The 19961-nt window shown below is 38.3% G+C and overlaps 1 protein-coding gene across 17 annotated transcripts in view; it reads right to left on the reverse strand.

Annotated features, from left to right (window-relative positions):
* Positions 1 to 19961, reverse strand: part of TCF4 (transcription factor 4) — a 449273-nt gene that overhangs the window by 80117 nt on the left and 349195 nt on the right. Inside the window, exon 1 of one of the 17 annotated variants that reach the window (XM_081941827.1) lies at positions 6741 to 6771. The exons of the other annotated variants lie outside the window; for them this stretch is intronic. Within the exon in view, the coding sequence (XP_081797953.1) occupies positions 6741 to 6755 (15 nt within the window). The 5' untranslated portion in view covers positions 6756 to 6771. Of the gene's footprint in view, positions 1 to 6740; positions 6772 to 19961 lie in introns of those variants that run through there. 17 annotated transcript variants of the gene reach the window in all.

The following is a 19961-nucleotide window of genomic DNA, read 5'->3' on the forward strand; positions in this document are numbered from 1 at the left end:
TTAAGAAAAATTCTTTTGGGAAAATAAATAAATAAATAGATGGAATCATGATCATTTCATGATGGGAAACACGACATATTTGGGACCCCTTAGGAACAATGGAACATACACCAGATTTGAGATGAAAAGGTATACCATTAGCACACTACCAGAGAAACATTAAATTTTATGAACCATCTGTTTTATAGCCTCCTCCAGTTTTTTCCAACCACAAGGAACTTTAGACATCACTTGGGCCAAGTCACCTAGTGAGCATCTGTGGTTGACAATGGAACTGAATCTTGCTAGTCTGATACCTCAATTGTACCACACTGGCTCAATCCTGTTTGTTTTCATTGTTGCAAGAAGGCAGAAAGAGCTGGTCCTATATATCGATCCTATCTATCGATCCTATCGATCCATCCATCCACCCACCCACCCACCCACCTACCTACCTACCTACCTAACATCTATCTATCTACCTACCTACCTACCTACCTATCTAACATCTATCTATCTATCTATCTACCTACCTACCTACCTATCTAACATCTACCTACCTACCTATCGTGTTTCCTCGAAAATAAGATTCTGTCTTACATTTTTTTTGCCATCAAAAAATGGAACCAGGTCTGATTTTCAGAGGGGTGGGTGGGATGCCATCCACTGACTCACCTCACTTGTGTGCATTGCCCCAGGCCTCCTTTTCGTTGTCAGAGGCCTTCAGGAACGTCTGCAGCTGGCAAGGCTTTCCTGAAGCCTTTATTGATCCATAGCTCTGTTATTGGCTGCAGAGGCCTTTAGGAAAGCCTTGCCAGCTGCAGAAGAAATGGGCTGGCAAGGCAGGTATCGGGATGTGTGAGGCCTGGCTGCAACTGTCCAAAGGTAAGTAATAGGGTAGCTGCACCCCCCCCTAGATTTTTATTCATGCACCCTGAAGTGGGCAGGGTCTTAATTAGAGCTTATTTTTGTGGGGAGAGGGCTTATATTGGGTGCATGTGTAAAAATCAAGTTAGGACTTACTTTCGGGGTAGGTTGTATTTTCGGGAAAACACGGTATCTATCTATCTAACTTGTTTTCCCGAAAATAAGCCCTTCCTGAAAATATTGCAACACAGCAGCAGCCATGAGGTGACCATGTTTGCTGCCTCCTGTACCTAATAAAAAATAAGACCTCCCCAAAAATAAGCCCAAGTGCCTGTCTTTTTTTCGGGGAAACACAGAATCTATCTATCTATCTATCTATCTATCTATCTATCTATCTATCTATCTATCTATCTATCTATCTATCTATCTATCTATCATCTATCTATCTATCTATCTATCTATCTATCTATCTATCATCTATCATCTATCTATCTATCATCTATCCATCCATCCATCCATCTATCTATCATCTATCTATCTATCTATCTATCTATCTATCTATCTATCTATCTATCAATCATCTATCCATCCATCCATCCATCATCTATATCTATCTATCTATCTATCTATCTATCTATCTATCTATCTATCTATCTATCTATCTATCTATCTATCTATCTATCTATCTATCATCTATCTATCTATCTATCTATCTATCTATCTATCTATCTATCTATCTATCATCTATCTATCATCTACTTATCTTTCATACATTTTCACCCCTCTGTATTATCTTTTACTGCCTCTGTTTCCAATGTGAAAAAAGCTGTGGAAGCAGTTTTCTGAACATGCCTTCTCTTGGGACTTGAAGTTCTGGAAGCCAATGAAGCTGCTGACCTCAGGGAAATGATTTCACAGTGAAAGAGAAGACATACATTCTGAAGTTTGATATTATTGCATGCCCTAGCACACTGTTCAAGAATGAAATATGGTACATTGAAAAAAAATAAAGTGCTTAGGTTAGGCTGCATCTTTTCAACAGACAATTTCTTCCATTCCCGAAATGAAATCTATCTGGCTCTGGAAATCTGAATTTATCTGTACATCATGCTCAATTTAAAAAAAAAAAACCAAACAGTGGGACTTAACATGATTATTATAACTAACCTGAATTTAGTCTGTACTACAAATGAATGCAAATTTGAATTTAATCTGTACTATTTTAAAATGAAGAATGGAATTGCACATTATTGAATAACTGATATGCAAGAGAGAACAAAAAACTAGATCAGAATGTTTTTTTCTTGATTATATTATTTTGAATAGACAAATATTATTATCCTATGGAAGGCATACAATCATGCTGGTCCTTCTAACTATATTAATAGCAGAATGCAAATGCAATTGACTCCCCAAATCCCTTGTTGCTGCAGAACTTTGTATTTGCTCACACTTCCTTAATTTCAACCCATAAATTCATCACCACAGGGATGAGGATTTCTGGCAGAAAATATAAATGAAACAAGCTGTAAGAAATAAAATAAGGAGTCGACAGGAGAGATACATATGCAGTTAGTCCTCAGCGGATGACTGGGATGGAGCCTGCAAGTTTTAATGACCTTTTTTTGTGGCGGTCATTAAGCAAATCTATTGCTCATTGTGGAGAGTTTTTGCCAGAAACCAGAAGTAAATGTTGGTTTTCAGCAAAAATGTCACTCACACACAACTGACCATGGGATGCTGCAAATGGCTGTAAATGTACGCTGGTTGCCAACTGCCCAAAATACAGTCATGTGACTGGGGGGGGCAGCCAATAGAACTTCAAAACTGGGCCGTATCTTGGGGAGGAGGGGTTGTAACTTCAAACAGTTACTAAGCAACCAGTTGTAAGTTGGGGATTATCTTTACATCAGACAGAAAAGATCAGGGATGTCAAACTCAAGGCCCGGGAGGGTGGATTTGGCCCATGGGGTGCTTAGCTCTGGCCTGCAAGGTCACCCTGGAAACAGCAAAGGACTGGCCCATAATGCCTCTGCCAGCGAAAATGGAACCCGGGGGTCTGCATGTGGCCCTCCTGAGCTCTGTTTTCGCTGACAGAGGGTTGCAAGAGACCATTGCAGCCGAAAACAGAGCTGTGGAGCCTGTTTTCTCTAGCAGAGTGCTCAGGCCACCACAGGTGCTCCGGACATGAGTGACATCAAGCCGATCATGCCCACCCTGGCCACACCCACTCCCCCCACTCCGAGGTCAAACACAACCCTGATGTGGCCTTCAATGAAATCGACTTCGACACCCCTGGCATAGATACCAATATGTGGAATACATTTAAGCTGGAGCAGAGTTTCTGAACTTGGAAAGGGAAAAAAAAAATATTGTAGTACAGTATTAGATCTGCTGTCACTGAAAGTCAATACTCTGTAAGGCACGCTGTATATCTGGAAGAATTGTAATATCATGAATGTAATTTTTTAAAAAGTCTTTAAACTGCTCTATTATATGGAAGTAGAGTTTAAACATTAATGGAACAGTGAAAGAAAGCATCAAATCATTCCTTTGTTCCCAAGGAGTCGACAGGAGAGATGCATAGGCAGAGAGATACATATCCCAAGACTAGAAATGGAATTTCGAAAGCATGACTCAAAAGCACCGAAAGTTCTAAACATATCCCAGGATACTAAACCTGCTCTTTTTTTTTCTTTTCTTTTTTTGAGAAGCTCAAAACAACTAGTAAAAACCCAGATCAGCCCAAGACCACCAAAGCAGTGTGCATACATTTGGGGAGTTGTGCATATCTCTTTTTTAGTGCTCCGCTTTTTTGTGAGTACAGTAAACTTAGTAAATATGCCAAAACTTAATTTACTTAACATTTGTTTACTAATAAACGGAAATTTTCCCCCTCTAACAATTCTTCCAGGGTGAAAACAAACTCTATTTAAAAAAACTTTTGATTTCTTGTAAGTGCCTGGGCACTTCAGTGTTCACGGATACATTTTTTTTTTTTTTGCATTTGTTGACTTTATATATACAGATATTTGTATATTTAATGTTTCTGTTTTTTAAGATCTTACAATTCCAGATGGTCAGGAAGACCAAAACATTCTCATTATCTTGATGAAAATGGATACCTTCCTGCCTCCATTTTGAAGCAAGCAAGCAAGGAGATCACAAACTAGCCAGAGTCCTATTTGGATATTTGACAGGTTACAGCAAAATGAATGTAAAAAATAATAACAACTATAAACCAGAAGGGGAAAGAAGAATACAAATATGCACCTTACAAATAGGGCGATAGTTTGCTTCAGAGAATAAATGGTGCAACCAAGGAGAGAGATCTTAAAAATAATAATATGACTAGAACAATACAATACAATAGTAGAGTTGGAAGGGACCTTGGAGGTCTTCTAGTCCAACCCCCTGCCTAGGCAGGAAACCCTATACCGTTTCAGACAAATAGCTATCCAACATCTTCTTAAAGACTTCCAGTGTTGGGGCATTCACAACTTCTGGAGGCAACTTCTGTTCCACTGATTAATTGTTCTAACTGTCAGGAAATTTCTCCTTAGTTCTAAGTTGCTTCTCTCCTTGATTAGTTCCACCCATTGCTTCTTGTTTTACCCTCAGGTGCTTTGGAGAATAGTTTGACTCCCTCTTCTTTGTGGCAACCCCTGAGATATTGGAACAATGCTATCATGTCTGATGATGACCATACGATGCTGTAGTGTATACTCTTGCATAATTGTTCTCACAATATTTTATTGCTTGGATAAAAAGCATTGTTGTAGCCCTGGTCATAATTATTATACCGAAGTAAGTTAAAAGACTTTTTGGGGAAGTATTTGAAATAATTGTGTTTTAGAGAAATAACAGAAGGCATAGAAACCAAAGGGTGGGAGAGTGGTAGATGGTGATGTCATCTTTAATGCTTTGCCCATTATGTTTTTGTTAATTATTTATTAAGCAATTTGATTATATGCAGAGCCCAAAGGAGAATTCAGTCTTTTTTTTCTTTTTTTAAAAAAACAACAACCCAGAAGCGCTGCTATCATAATTAACCACTTGCAGATATAGCCACACAGGCTAAGAAGCAGTATAGCCAAGAAATCCATCCCATTTCTATAACCCATTTTCTGGATTCAGTTTAATATCACATCAAGTCAAAAGATATTTTTATCTGGATGGAAGGACCTGCCTCAACTACCGGCCTGCAATATATATTTTTTTAAACTTGTGGTTTGCAAACTAACCTAGGAGAAAATCTGAGTGAAGTCAGAGTCCAGTTAAAGTATCCATGAGCGTCACATCAGGGGCACAAACAAAAGGCAGTGCTTCTAAACGATAGACCTGGCTGGGCTGTTTTCTGGTCTTAGGCTGTGCCATCTGGAATTGGGAAGTTTGCTTTCTCATTCAATACACTCCACCGGAGAATAACAAAGAAAAGTTACATTTAGGTTAATGGCTCCTTTAGGGATTGATGTGGCAAGCAGTAGCAATCACTTCACATTCCAAATGAATGAGAGACTGGATAGCTGAACACTGTTTCCCAACATAAAATATCATGCACGTGCACCCAGGCGCACCTCCCCAACCTATTAGAACAATGAAGACTCTTTCCTCTAATTTCTTTGCTTTGTGTTTGGGGATAGCATGGATAAACACACACACACACACACACACACAAATATGGTAGAGTCAAGTTCCCTGAGGATGGGCTCCCGCACGAGTCCGAAAGTTCGGAAGTGTTGTGGCCCACCAGCAGCCAGTGGAGCTGGCAGCAGAGTCTGACAGTGAGGTTGGGGAGGAGCATGGGCCAATCCTGGAGGCTGGGGAAGGCTCGGATGAGGGCTCTGCATCGGAGGCAGAGACAGGGCCGAAGTGTCTGGCAGTGATCAGGTGCCTTCGGAGCTAAACAGCAGTGAGGCAGAGGAACAATTAGAGCCTGTTCCCAGTGTGCGCATGCGCAGAGTCGCCAAAAGAAAAGAACAACTCAGAAATCAGAAATGGGAGTAAAGTCACAGGTGGAAGGTGATTGACCTCTCCCATAGGAAATAAAAGAGGAGAGAAAGGGGAGTGGGCTTTTGCAGGAAACAATTTGTTTGTTCGGTCATTAGATTCATTTCAGGAGTGTGAAGATCTGTCTGTGAATCTCAGAGACTCTGTGCCCAGTCTTTCCTTGCACAGCACCTCATTGGAAAATATTTACATGGCAGGTTTCAAAGATAGATAAAGTCTGCAGTCATAAATATTCCTTTGAAAGACTGTTTGCCAGGCCTTGCTGAATGTGAACGAGAAGAATTCCCATGCGTATAATAAAAGGGGTTTTGTCGGGACCGGGACTCTGCCTCGTGTTTTTTGGGGAAGCCTAGGTCAGAACAGGAAGACTAAACCTCTGGTTCCAGTGATCGACCCAGATTGGATCCTGCAACATTATACTGAGACATGTGTACTTGCTTTCTCTCCCTCCCTCTCCCTCTCCCTCTCTCTCACACACACAAACATACCCACACCCCACTGTATACTTGTGGTGAGCAATGAAAAGCTCCTCTTGCAGATGTTTGTCCCGGACTTGTGTCGGTCTGTCTTAGTCTTCTTTGTAGGGTGCAACAGAGGACAAGAGTTTTTGAAGTCCAGCCTGAACAGCTTCCAGTAAGAGGATTGTGGGGACTGGCCTTCAGAGAGGTATGTTATGAAGAATGAAATGGAAAAAAATCTGGAATATCACATTTGTACTGGCAAAAACTTTCTGTGTTTTCCATATTCTCACTTATAAAAGTTTCCAGAATATAGTAAAAAGGCTGCACAAGGGAGAAGAATACGCGAATCTTTTCTCTACATACACACGGATAATTTTTATGAGATTTTTGGAAATCAAGAAGAAGCACTGGACAAAAATATACCTGCTTATTTTGCATAATGGGTAGAAGTTGTTCGAATGTGGTATCATGGGAATCTGAAATAACAAAAATTATTATAAATGTCTGTGTTCTGATAGTTAACTGCCCATAAGAGAACATTCAGTACTTCTGGGATATGAAGGAAATAACTTCAGTAAAAAAAAAATTCTCTCCAAATTCTTGGAAGTTTCTCATAATTGGGGTTTGCAACCTAGAAATGCAGATCTAAAAATATTCCATCCTTTCCTGGGAGCATCTGCCTATTATAAATAATACAGTCTATTTCAGACAGAATGATTTCAGTCCTCCAAACCATTTTCACAAATGGCAAAATCTGCTATGCAAGCCTTTCTATCTTATAAAGCAAAATGACCATCTGATTATGTTACATTACCGTTTCCTGACTATTAACTAGAATATTGGATTTAATATCATGAATTTATAGCTGTAGGTTTAAACGTACAATTTTTTCCTGATTTGGATGTGATTGGGATATGTGCTTGGTTTGTACTTGCATGCAAGCAGACTCCTTTACAGGTAGTGCTCAAGATATGACAGTTCATTCAACAACCAAGCAAAGTTATGAGAGGGTACTGACAACTGGCTATCACGTAGAAGTCCCATGGTCATGTGACTGAAATCTGGACCCTTTGCAAATGATTTGCATTTAGAAGAGTTGCAGCATCCTGCAATCAGATGTTCACAATTCCAATTTTCCCTGCTGTCTTCCCACAAGTCAATGAGAAAACCAGCAAGGATGGTTGTAAGTCAATCCAATAAACCACTCACACTGCTTTTTTTCTCCTGAGGATCTCTACTACAGAATACAAGCTCCCAGGGATCTCGTACTCCCCATATCCCCTCCCATCCATGCACACTCCATAGCATGTACATCTGTCTGCAGAAGGATCTCACTAGTCCACCTACATCCTTAGCAGCCAATCGTAGCCCTTGGCAACCCACGGATGGCACTCCACTCCCCCCCCTGCTGCATAAGGACGCCCCCTCCAGGACTCCTTGCTTGGGACTCCCAGTTCTTCCAACTTGATGACTGACACAAGCCTGAGGCCTGGACTGCCAACATTAAGTGATACAATTATGTGATATTGTGCTTTACAACCGCATCATTTAGCAACAGAAATTCTAGCCCAATGGCTGCCATAATCCTATAATCACCTACATATATTTTAACAGGACCAAATTATAGGATTATTTGTACTATGGATAAAATTCCAATAGCACCACTAAACGTGATATGAAAAAAACTACAAAAGTTTTCTTTTAACTTTGAAGCACCCATAAGGGTCTGTTCATTATACTGTGTGGGGGCTCGATATGGAAAACCATATCGAGCTGAAAAGTTACTTCCTTGTAAAATAAACCCAATGCTTTTGCTTTGTCTTCAGAGCAACTTTGGATAACTCTGTTCTATCTTCTATATGACATCTCTTCAGATATTTGAAGATATGTTTCCCCAAAATCTTCTGTCCTCCCAGTTCAACATTGCGAAAACCTCCAACTACTTCCCAATGGTTTTTCCTTCTAGACTTCTTATCTTACATTTCAGTTTTTCAACGACATACCCAGAGGCGCATCCAATATTCTAGGTATGGCCTGCTCAATGCACAATAGGGAGGAATACTTATTTGTCAAAAAGGTACATAGTCTATTCTGATTGATACCTATGATGAGACTTTAACTCTGACTACAGGTCATAAAATACCAGACAAAGACAATAGCAATCCAAATTACTATTTAAATTATGCATAACAACAGGAGTTGAGGTCACCTTGGGAAGCTTTAACCTACCATATAGCTGCCATTACTACAGCTATATCAAGTAAAAAGCTGCAGGACGCTCTAGAAATGACCTTTGGAATTTTGTATTCTGGTAGGAACACTCAATGAATATGAGGACAGCAAAGTGAGATGAGATTAGCAAGAAGTTTTGAGCACATTGGAATGCAATTGTGCAGAGTATGGGGCAGCTGGTAGCCATTCAGTGAAATAAAGAAATAGGTGTGTTGAAGATGTAGATTAACTATTATTTTTCCATTTTATGGGTACAGCAGAAAGACCAAAAAGAAGCAATGTTGAATTGGAAGAATTTCCTAAAGCAAACCAAGAAAATGGACGGTGATGTGACTAAATTGAAATACATAAATAAGATCTACAGTATCTGACTGATAAATTGTGAAGCTACGCAGTCCTGGACTTGGGCAACCTAAAAAAATCAATCAATCAACCAATCAACAAAAATAATTGATGATGATCCATACATACTATATAGTTAAAATAGCAGTAGAGTATCATCAATGCCATATCAATGCTCTAATGGTCCAAATGAAGCTTATGGGACTTACTCTTAGCATCATGACCATGATGTGTCAAACTTCCAGGTATCCAACCTTCTCATAGTCAGAGACATGGAAGCCAGAATACTATGATTTTTATCCAACCGTGTTAAGAGCATAGAATAGAAACTATTCTGGAATCATCTTGGTGTATTATTTAGAATACTGCATCATCAATTCCTGGGAAGAACATACGGTATCTCTTCCAGACTAAGAGCCTCTGAAATTTAAAAATCTGCTTAGATGGATTTGATCAACTCTGGAAAAAGTTAGCATTACCATTACATCTGAATGCAGGTGTTGAGTATGTCACATTATTTTCTATCATCTTTGACAAAAAAAAAAAACAACTTTGCACAGAGAGTATTTTTTTTAAAACATCCCCTTTCATGACCTATTTACAAACAGAATGAGGTTCCTAAACAAATTATTTCAAATATTTACACCTTGGTACTTTCCAGCTCTAATCTCTATTCCTACAGCAATGTTATTGCCTCCTCACTTCCATATGCCAGCAACCATTTGAAACTATGCCTCAAAGAATTCACTTTGTAAATAGCAGTGCAACAAGAATGTGCTTTTGAATATTTTCAGATGAGCATAATGCAAATTCCAATTCGGCTATCAATTCAAAATATTCATTAATATGAGCAATCATACAGCACAATTAATGAATTCTTGATTACTGGTTGGTGGAAACATATTTGTCAGGTCACATTAATTGCAAAATTAACAGCATGTTTTGAAATTCGTTCAAAGCAAGACATTTTAACTACAATGTCAAAAATATACAAGCAAAAATGGCACTTAAATATAGAGTATATAATTTTTTTACTGTTTATATGCATGCACATACACATCTGGGAAATATATTTATGCAACCTATTTTTACTGGTACCCAATTGTGAAGTTGAAGTAAGTTTGTTAGGGTAATTATTGCAGAAAGTCCACAAATCAAATTAAATTACAAAATTCATATCTGAAGTCACTGTGGCTGTCCCACCTTTAGGAAAAAAGTAAAAAAAGAAAAATCTGGATAAATATAGGGTACCAAACTGTCAAAGCTATGGGACTATCAATAGTAGTTGCTATATATTAAAATTAGAGATGATAAAATATTTATGGACATTTCAGCTGCTCAGAATGTTGCACAGAATTCTGGAAGGAAAACTTGCAATGAAGGAGAAAAGCAGACACATCCTAATTGAAGACACTTTTTACATTAAAAGTATAAAGTTGGGGTATAAAACAGAATGATGCACAAAAAACTGTTGAATATGAATGAAGTTTCTACAGTATTTTCGTAGCATCTGTTTGTATGAATAATTGTTCAATATGTATGCTATGTATTTTTAATCTTTTAAAAAATTAATTTAATTCAATTTAGTCCAGTTAATCTAAATGTGCAGATACTCATTTTACCACATTCGGAAAGCCATTATGGAAATGAAAAGTTTTGTTTTGAAGAAAAGAACACACTGTTTTTTTAAAATGTTGGAAGAAATCACCCAGTTTGCCAGAAATTCTGCTTCAACAAATGTTAAAAGGATTCTCCTAAGCTGCGCCTAAGACAGAGATATATTTAAGAAGCCAGTTTTCTTTTTGTTTCCCTTGTGTGTTCTGCATTAGGGGAAGGAATATCTCTTACTCTTTGGAAGAATATCTTCCTGTTGTAGAAAGAAAGCATCACCTTGCTGTGTTTTTCATACTCTTATTTTTGTTATTGTCCTATTGGAATCAATTCTTCAATAATGATTGACTTCCTGGGAAAAATAGCTATTTATACTTTGCCAAAGTTAAACCTGAGGAAAGGACGGCAAAAGTTATTACTCATCCTTTACCACAGGACTATTTAGTTAACTCCATCTACACAGAAGCAAGCTTCACTGAAGTTAGTGAAAAAGGAGGAAGGAGGGAGGAGGATGAGAAGATATCCATTTAGAGAATAAAATATTTTAACACTTTACTAAGAGCACATTAGATCATCTACCAATAGATTAATCATTTATATCTGAGATATAAATGATAATATAAATAATGTCTTAACATCTCATGACAAATCTCATTCCTAAACATTTACATTTTGGGTATAAATCAATTTTGTAATGACACTGCCTCAGACAGAGCTGGTGTGCAATCTGAGGATGCTCCCAGACTCAGGGCTTCTGCTCAAAGAGTAGGTAGCATCGACAGCTAGGAAGACCTTTGCACACCTTGGGTGCCAGTTGTGTTGGCTCCTGGATGGGGAGGCTACACTCACTTTTCTTCTGTCCTTGTGACTTCACATCTGGATTACTGCAATGCACTCTACATTGAGCTGTTCTTGGAGAGCCCTTGGATGCTTCAACTGACGCACAATGCAGCAGCATGGATAATAAGTGGACCGCTACTTGGGGTAATGCATTGATTGCCAGATGTGCACCTAGATGCAACCAAGTGCTGGTTATTCATAAACTCTTCCTGGCTTATGATTATGATATTTGATGGATTTTCTCTACCCAGTTATTTCTACTCTTCCAATCTGGTCAGGCAGGATGGACTTATTTCAGTCCCATTGACCAAAGGAAGTCACTTGGTGGGCCTAGTAGATTTGGTCATCATCCCACCTTGTGGAACATTCTCCCTCTGGAAATAACCTTGACTCTGTTGACTGTTTGTAAGCCCTTAAAAATCTGGTTCTGTGCCAGATCCTGGGATCCCAACTGTGTTCAGGGACCTGCTTCTTGGTTAAATTAGTGATTTGGGCTAGATATCTCTTGGCTCCTTTGCATTTTGATTTTTGTAATGCTGGTAATAGTGTTAGGTATCCATATAAATTGAATAAATAAACAAGCAAACACAATGTAAAAAAAAAGGAATAACAAAGAATCAATACTAAGAGAGGAGCACTGAAAGCACCAAAAGCATATAACCTGGCTCTGGATTTTAATTCGTAACACTTAACAGTAACAGAGTTGGAAGGGACGTTGGAGGGCATCTAGTCCAACTCCCTGCTCACGCAGGAGACCTGTACTAGGGATTCGAACGGCCGAATTTTCTGTTCGACAAGCTCAGCGGCTTAGCCACAGAGCCACCTAGCCAAAATACTAAATATTATAATAAATAATAAATAAATAAAATAATAAATAAATAAATAAAATAATAAATAAATAAATAAAATAATAAATAAATAAATCATTTTAAATATCAGAATCAACAGCTAGGTCCTCATTTGGTACTATAAAGAAGACTGGGACACATTTTCTCCTCCCTCAGCTGCAGAATACTGAGAAAATATATTCTACAAATATACCTTATTCCAGAAGGTGCAATGGACGTGATAAAAGCAGAAGGAAGGAAGTGGAGCCAATATATACAAACATACTTGCAAGCAGTGCAATAACCTCAAACCTTCCTGCATGTGACATGCCTGTTATTTTTGATTCTAAAAAACCCTCCAAAACCACACCCGGAAAATTCAGTAACCAACTGTCCCAAAGCATGGCAAGATTTCCCTGCTCATTTTCAGCAGGGAAAAAAAAAACCTCAAAAACTCAAAATCAGTTTGAAAGCAAATAAATAAGAAATGGTTCCCCAACCCAACCCAAATCTCTCCAGAAAAAAACCCAACCAGCTCATTTTCACAACTCAGTGCTTCTTCATTCTACTCACTTTAAACCTTGGAAGGCTGATAAAATGAATTATATTTTTTTAAAAGTCAGACCCTGGCTTCATTCTATGCTATGCAGTACAATTGTCCCTATATAATATATATATATATATATATATATATATATATATATATATATATATATATATATATATATATATATATATATATATATATATATATATATATATATATATATATATATATATATATATATATATATATATATATATATATATACACATTAAGATGATTTCCAAGCTTTAAAAAATTTTTTTTTTACAATTGCAGCATTTACTTGTACTCTTCCACAAGCATGCAGAGATATGAGACTTTTGCTCAGCCATCGAAGAGATGCTTGCCATGACAAGCAACATAACATCAGTAAGAGCAAGAGATCAAAAAGAGAATTAAAGGTAAAGGTTCCCCTCGCACAAATGTGCTTGTCGTTCCCAACTCTAGGGGGCAGTGCTCATCTCCGTTTCAAAGCCAAAGAGCCAGTGCTGTCTGAAGACGTCTCTGTGGTCATGCAGCTGGCATGACTAAATGCAAAAGGCGCACGGAACGCTGTTATTTTCCCACCAAAGGTGGTTCCTATTTTTCTACTTTCGAACTGCTAGATTGGCAGAAGCTGGGACAAGTAACAGGAGCTCACTCCGTAACACAGCACTAGGGATTCGAAGTGCCGAACTTTCTGATCGACAAGCTCAGCGTCTTAGCCCCTGAGACACCGTGTCCCATTTAAAAAAAAAAGCAAATTGGAGGTACGGAAATCAATCTGGTTTGCCAAATGATGAATGTTTGTGATTTCCCCCCCTAGATATTGATATTTTATGGAATTCATGCTTAGTAGCTTTTGAAGGAAACATTTACACCTCTAGATAATATGTAAACTCTCCAAAACATTGTGGATGAGACAAAATTCAATATATTAAAATGGAATCAATGAATGGAACTTCCTATTATCAAAAACAATTTTACAAGGAGTGGATATACTTCAGGCCTGGAAACTGGATGGAGACTTGGGTCATAGGCCGAAAGTCTCTAGCCAAAGTGGATATTATTGATCTATCCTAACACAAACTGCAAACTGGCTGCAGAGAAAGATTTGGATATTCTCCAGGAACAGTGGTTTGAGATGGAGATACGATTCTTTATATGAATTTTAGCAAGCCACATAAAAAAGAGTTTGCAAGCAAAACCTGGCCATCAGCCAGAGATCCTCACTCCGATCTACTGTATTCAAGAAGGAAGCAAAAGCCTGATAAGTCCTTTTAATTCTTGGCAAATGTTCTGAAAATTAAAAATCAAACCGTACTAGTTAAACTCTCTTTCCCCTTTAATTGGCTGGCAATTCTGCAAGATATTACAAAGAAAAAACGCAAGCCGTTGGGCATACATATACTGGAAATCGTACTGCCAAGGCAGAAAAAGAAAACAGGTAAAACAGGTAAAATATTACAGCAATTTTGAAATGTATTTAAATAAATGTCATTAAGAAACCTAAAAGAGGAAAAGAAAGTTCTAGAGTAGAAACTCTCTCTTGGCTAATATATAGGAAAATCTTAATATAAAGATGTCACACATTTGAAAAGCAAATGTCATGATTTTCAAGTCTGCTAGAAGAACAATACTATTTGTACGACAACTCTTTTGTGATTTTTTTAAAAATATGGGATTCAACACAAAACTGGTACTGTATCATACAACAGAGAACTTCAGAGAATGAGCAAGAACATCAATTGAAATAACAAGAAGCCACTAAAGGGGGAAAAAAGAGGTATGAATGTTCACTGGAATCCCAAATTTTTGCAAGAAAATCTCTAAACGACAAGAAAATTAGCAAATCCTAAAAAGAAAACAAAAGATAAATTTGGAAGGAATGCTTCAGCATTCACTTCTATGAGCCAAAAGATTCCCAGTGCCCCTACCGAGTTGGAGAAAACTCAGTCTCCAGAAAAGAGTGTGTATTATAGACTGGAATCCTAGAAACTTTGAGAGCACACAGCAATATATTATTTATTTATTATATGTGTATCCTGTCCATCTCCCGTATAAGGCAACCCTGGACAGCTTGTAGACAATTTATTATTTATTAATATGGGCGTTTTTAAGTGATCGGATGTCAGTTGGTTTTAAGATGTGACCATCTTTCTTATAGAGGATAGAATATCTTCTTTGAAATAGAGATTTATTTCTCTATCAACACTCACACAAAAGAATTAACCCTAGCTTGGTGAGAATATTGGCTCAAATCTTTGAATATATATATATATATATATATATATATATATGTATGTATGTATGTATGTATGTATGTATGTATGTATGTATGTATGTATGTGTATATATATATATATATATATATATATATATATATATATATATATATATATATATATATATATATTACCCTAATTACCCTAATATAAGACTACACTTTTTGCAAGAAATGTTGGTGCTTTCCTATTTATATCCCTTTGATAATAATTTAACCCTTCTTGCCTTAATGAATTCAGATCTCTAGATAAACACTTAACAAAATATATAATTTGCGTTTTTGCAAACATTTTAATAAAATAATGCTTCATAGTTCATCTTTTGTACAACAATGCCAATTTCTTCCTTCATTTTTTTTCAAATATATGGTATGAGATGAATTAAAATTCTTAAGTGTAAACTGAATTTTGAACTTACATGAAATCCATCTTCTTTTGGAACGACATTTAAAGTTTAACATGTCTCTTGGAGAGTCATTTCATGTTAATTATTGTCCAGTTTTTAAGGTACCGCAAGAGCTCAGAAAGTACAATGTGATATTAATTTTATACTTCCATTGAACTAAAAAGTATCCCATGCCTAAGAGTTTGTTTTTGTCTAATGCCCTGAATGTTTATCATAAGCTGTGATTTATTTTCAGCAATCAACCAGGCATTCCAAGAGATATTCCAGATAACAATGAATCTTTTGCTATGCTAACTGTGAATTCTAGAAGTTGCAATCCTAACATATATGGAATTAGGGAGCAGTGACTTCGTTCAGTCTGAAGGAAGACTCAAAACCAAGTTTCAGGGAATGCCCACGTGGGAAATTTCTAGTGAAATCAATAAGAAATACTTACAGAGGGATGCTGCCTACATTTTTCAGCTAAGTTGAATTCCTAATTTTCTGCAGAAAAGTTTTAGGAAACAGATCAAATTGTAAAGCAGCGAGTTTATGTCTCTGGCTGCAACAATACAAGCGAAAAAAAGAGGCTTAAAGCACAACCATAATGCTGGCGAATCAAAGCTCATCCATCAGCAATGTTCAAAAGAGTTTGGCTTCCTTGTAGAATCCCTTGCTTTTATGTTAGTCTCTGGTCCTCCCTGCTATGCATCCCCTGCTGCGCACGAATAATCATAAGCATCCTCTAGTCTTCAAGAAATGATAGTATAGAATGAGCCACAGCAGCAGCAATCTTCTACAAAAGAAAGCAATGATATTATTTTGCTACCCTCCTAACTTGGTTTTGAAAACACAATTTTGATCTTGAAGGGATAAACTTCTCTAAATTGCACTGAAAAGTCAAGTCTGTATTCCCCCCCCCCTCCCCCCACTATGTGTTAGAAGCAGATTCACCATTTCCTGGACCAATCCTTTCAAAAGAAAAAAGAAAAGAAAGAAAGAAAATGCATATGCCTAATTTACGCCACATGTTGCTGGTGGTGATTTGGACTTAGGGGAAGAACGGAGGTATGCGGGGTGGGAGCTGGTTGAAGGGGAGGGAGGAAGATGATGAAAAGACCAGCACCACAAGTGAAGCACATTACCAGCCCAGAGTGGAAAGGGCCGGAAGGAAAACCCACCCACCTCACCCTGCGTTTATTCTATCAACCTGCAATTGCAGCAATCAAAGCCATATGTCGGCTTTTCCAGATCTTTCTCACAGGCAAACATGCAAAAGGCCTAGGGCCTGGCGTTGCCATCAAATAGTAATTGATACCATATGAGCCTCGGAACAGAAAAAGCACATGCAAACTCCCCCCCCCCACGCCCCACGAGAGGTATGAAATTGCAGGTCGCACGGTGCACCATGGAAAACAAGTGTACATAGCTATAGTAACCACCTGCGAGTCAACGAGACCGAAATGACTCCCTGTCAAAGAGGAAACCCGGGAGGTTTTAACGAGAGGTTAAAGATCACGGGAGGTTAATGAAAAGGGTTGTTTAGCACTGCAGAAAATGAAGGAAGGTGTAAGGATGAACACAAGGCTTGCTGGGATGGTAGGCACCCTGCTTTCTAATCATAACATGCTTTTTTTTCTAGAAGGATCTTGTGCTAAGAAAGAAAAATGTGCGTTTGCGTGCGGGGAGGCTTATTTAATTTTCGATTCGTCCCTTCCAGTTCACCGGTCTCCCTTCTGAAAAAAAAATATGAAAATTAGCCCTCCCAAAATAATACAAGAAGTTCATTATGAGAAGGAATGGCGTGGTGTTCAAAATATTTTTATGGAAACCTCTTTACAGAGATACTTTGAGGTTTATTTAGAAGGGATAAAACCAGAGGTGGTATTTAGCCAGTTGTGACAGGTTCTGGAGAACCAGTAGTGTGAATTTTGGTACTTTGGAGAACCGGCAAATAGGCTGGCCCCACCCCGTCTGCCTCCCAGCTGATCTTCTTTTGCTGCCCTGAACAGGAGAACCGAGCTGGAAAGCAAGTTAGTGGGATGGGGATTTTGCAGTAACCTTCCCCTGCCACACATCCCAAGCCATGCCACGCCCACCAAGCCACGCCCACAGAACCGGAAGTAAAACATTTTGAACCTCACCACTGGATAAAAGGGATAAAAAGATCAAGCTGCTATCCTAGTGTTGTCTATTTTATATCAATGAACAAGTAGTCCTCATCTTACGACTACAACTGAGCTCAAAATTTATGCTGCTAAGTGAGACATTTTACCCCCCATTTTAAGATCTTTCTTGCTAGAGTTGTTAAGTGAATCACTGTGATTAGTTAGTAACACAGTTGTTAAGGCTCCCCACTGACTTTGCTTATCAGAAGGTTGCAAAAGATGATCATAGGACCCCGGGCCACTGTAACTGTCATAGATATGAATCAGTCGTCAAGCCTCAGAATTTTGATTATGTGACCACACGGGGATGCTGCAACTGTCCTAAGTGTGAAAAACGGACATAACTCGCTTTTTTTTCAAGGGCTGTTGTAACTTTGAACAGTCACAAAATGAATGGCTATAAGTCGAGGGCGTCCTGTAATTAGGCAGGAATGGACAGAGTCTTCCCAAGATCACATGAAGTGTTAATACCACTTTATGACACCTAGGTAAAGCCACACTTGGAATACTGCATCCAGTTTTGGTTGCCACGATGTAAAGATGTGGAGACTCTAGAAAGAGTACAGAGAAGAGCAACAAAGATGATTAGGGGACTGGAGACTAAAACATATGAAGAACGGTTGCAGGAACTGGGTATGTTTAGCTTAAGAGAAAGAAGGACTAGGGGAGACATGATAGCAGTCTTCCAATATCTCAGGGGTTGCCACAAAGAAGAGGGAGTCAAACTATTCTCCAAGGCACCTGAGGGAAGAAGCAATGGGTGGAAACTAATCAAGGAGAGAAGCAACTTAGAACTAAGAAGAAATTTCTTGAGAGTTAGAACAGTTAATGAGTGGAACAACTTGCCTCCAGAAGTTGTGAATGCTCCAACACTGGAAGTTTTAAAGAAGAGGTTGGATAACCATTTGTCTGGGGTGGTGTAGGGTTTCCTGCCTAGGCAGGTGGTTGGACTAGAAGACCTTCAAAGTCCCTTCCAACTCTGTTATTCTATTCCTTACCTTCCAAAACCCCAAATCTCCTTCCAAGGTGAAATGCTTAGCTAGAAAACACACCGCACATCTGCCCTTTGCTATTAGTCACAGTTCTATCACCATTCACTTCTACACAAACAACAGCCGGATTCTAAACATACCCAAAGCATTAGCAGTCTCATTTTTTTTCTTATCCCACTGTATATTATATCTTAACTCCACAGATCAAGTCAACTTAAAATATTTTCCAGATGGAACAGCTAAATTCTACATCTTGTGAACGCCCAAAGTTAAAAAAAGGTCAGCAAAATTAAAAAAAGAGAAAGAATTAAATACAGCATGATGACATCCTTGTGCAGTAATGCTCATTCCACTACAGTAATAATGAAAATTGGACCTGCATAGCATCTATTCATTTTTTCCCCCGTTTGATTTTTCATTTTTTTGGTTAATACGTTATTTTTGTGCCACCCCCAAAACCACAACCATCAGGATGTATTTTTGAAATTGTACAGGATCTGTTTCAAACGTTTCACCTAGTTATTGTCCTCTTTCACATTTTGTCGCAATTTAATCCTGACCGCTTTAAAGTGAGTCTTCCCAACTGGGCTCTTTGCTATTTTTTCAAATCTCTAACCAGCATGGTTAACGATCAGGCATACCATGTTTCCCCGAAAAATAAGACAGGGTCTTATTTTCTTTTGACCCCTGAAATAAGCACTTGGCCTTATTTTTGGGGAAGCCTTATTATTTTTGAGGTGCAGGAGGCGGTGAGTGTGGTCACCTCATGGCTGCTACTGTGTTGCAATATTTCTGGGAGGGCTTATTTTCGGGGAAGGACTTATTTTACACTCTCAAAAGCCCGACTGGGCTTATTATCCGGGAAGGTCTTATTTTCAGGGAAACAGGGTAGTAGAAACAGAAAGTTGTACAGGTACTCCTTGACTTGCAAAAGTTCATTTAGTGATTGTTTGAAGTGACAACACCATTGAAAAAAGTGACTTACTACATGACTGCTTCTTACACTTGCAAGAGTTGCAGCATTCCCTTGGTCATGCGATCAAAATTCAGACACTTGGCGACTGTTAAAAATATTTATGACAATTGCAGTGTCCCAGGGTCATATGTTCACCTTTTGCAACCTTTGGATAAACAAAGTCCATGCGGAAGCCAAATTCACTTAACAACAGTGTTACCCATTTACCAACTGCAGTGATTCGCTTAACAACTGTGGCAAGAAAGGTTGTAAAATGGGGAAAAACACACTTAACAATTGTCTGTCGTAGCAACCGAAAATTTTGGGCTCAACTGTAGTCGTGAGTCGAGGACTATCGGTATAGTGGACCTTTTTCAATTCAGTTTACAACTTGGTTAGGAATCTACTCCTTGATGACAACAATGTCTGTGAATTTTGTATT

The sequence above is a fragment of the Natrix helvetica genome (assembly GCF_964273705.1).
Source record: "Natrix helvetica genome assembly, chromosome: 2".
Lineage (NCBI taxonomy): Eukaryota > Metazoa > Chordata > Lepidosauria > Squamata > Natricidae > Natrix > Natrix helvetica.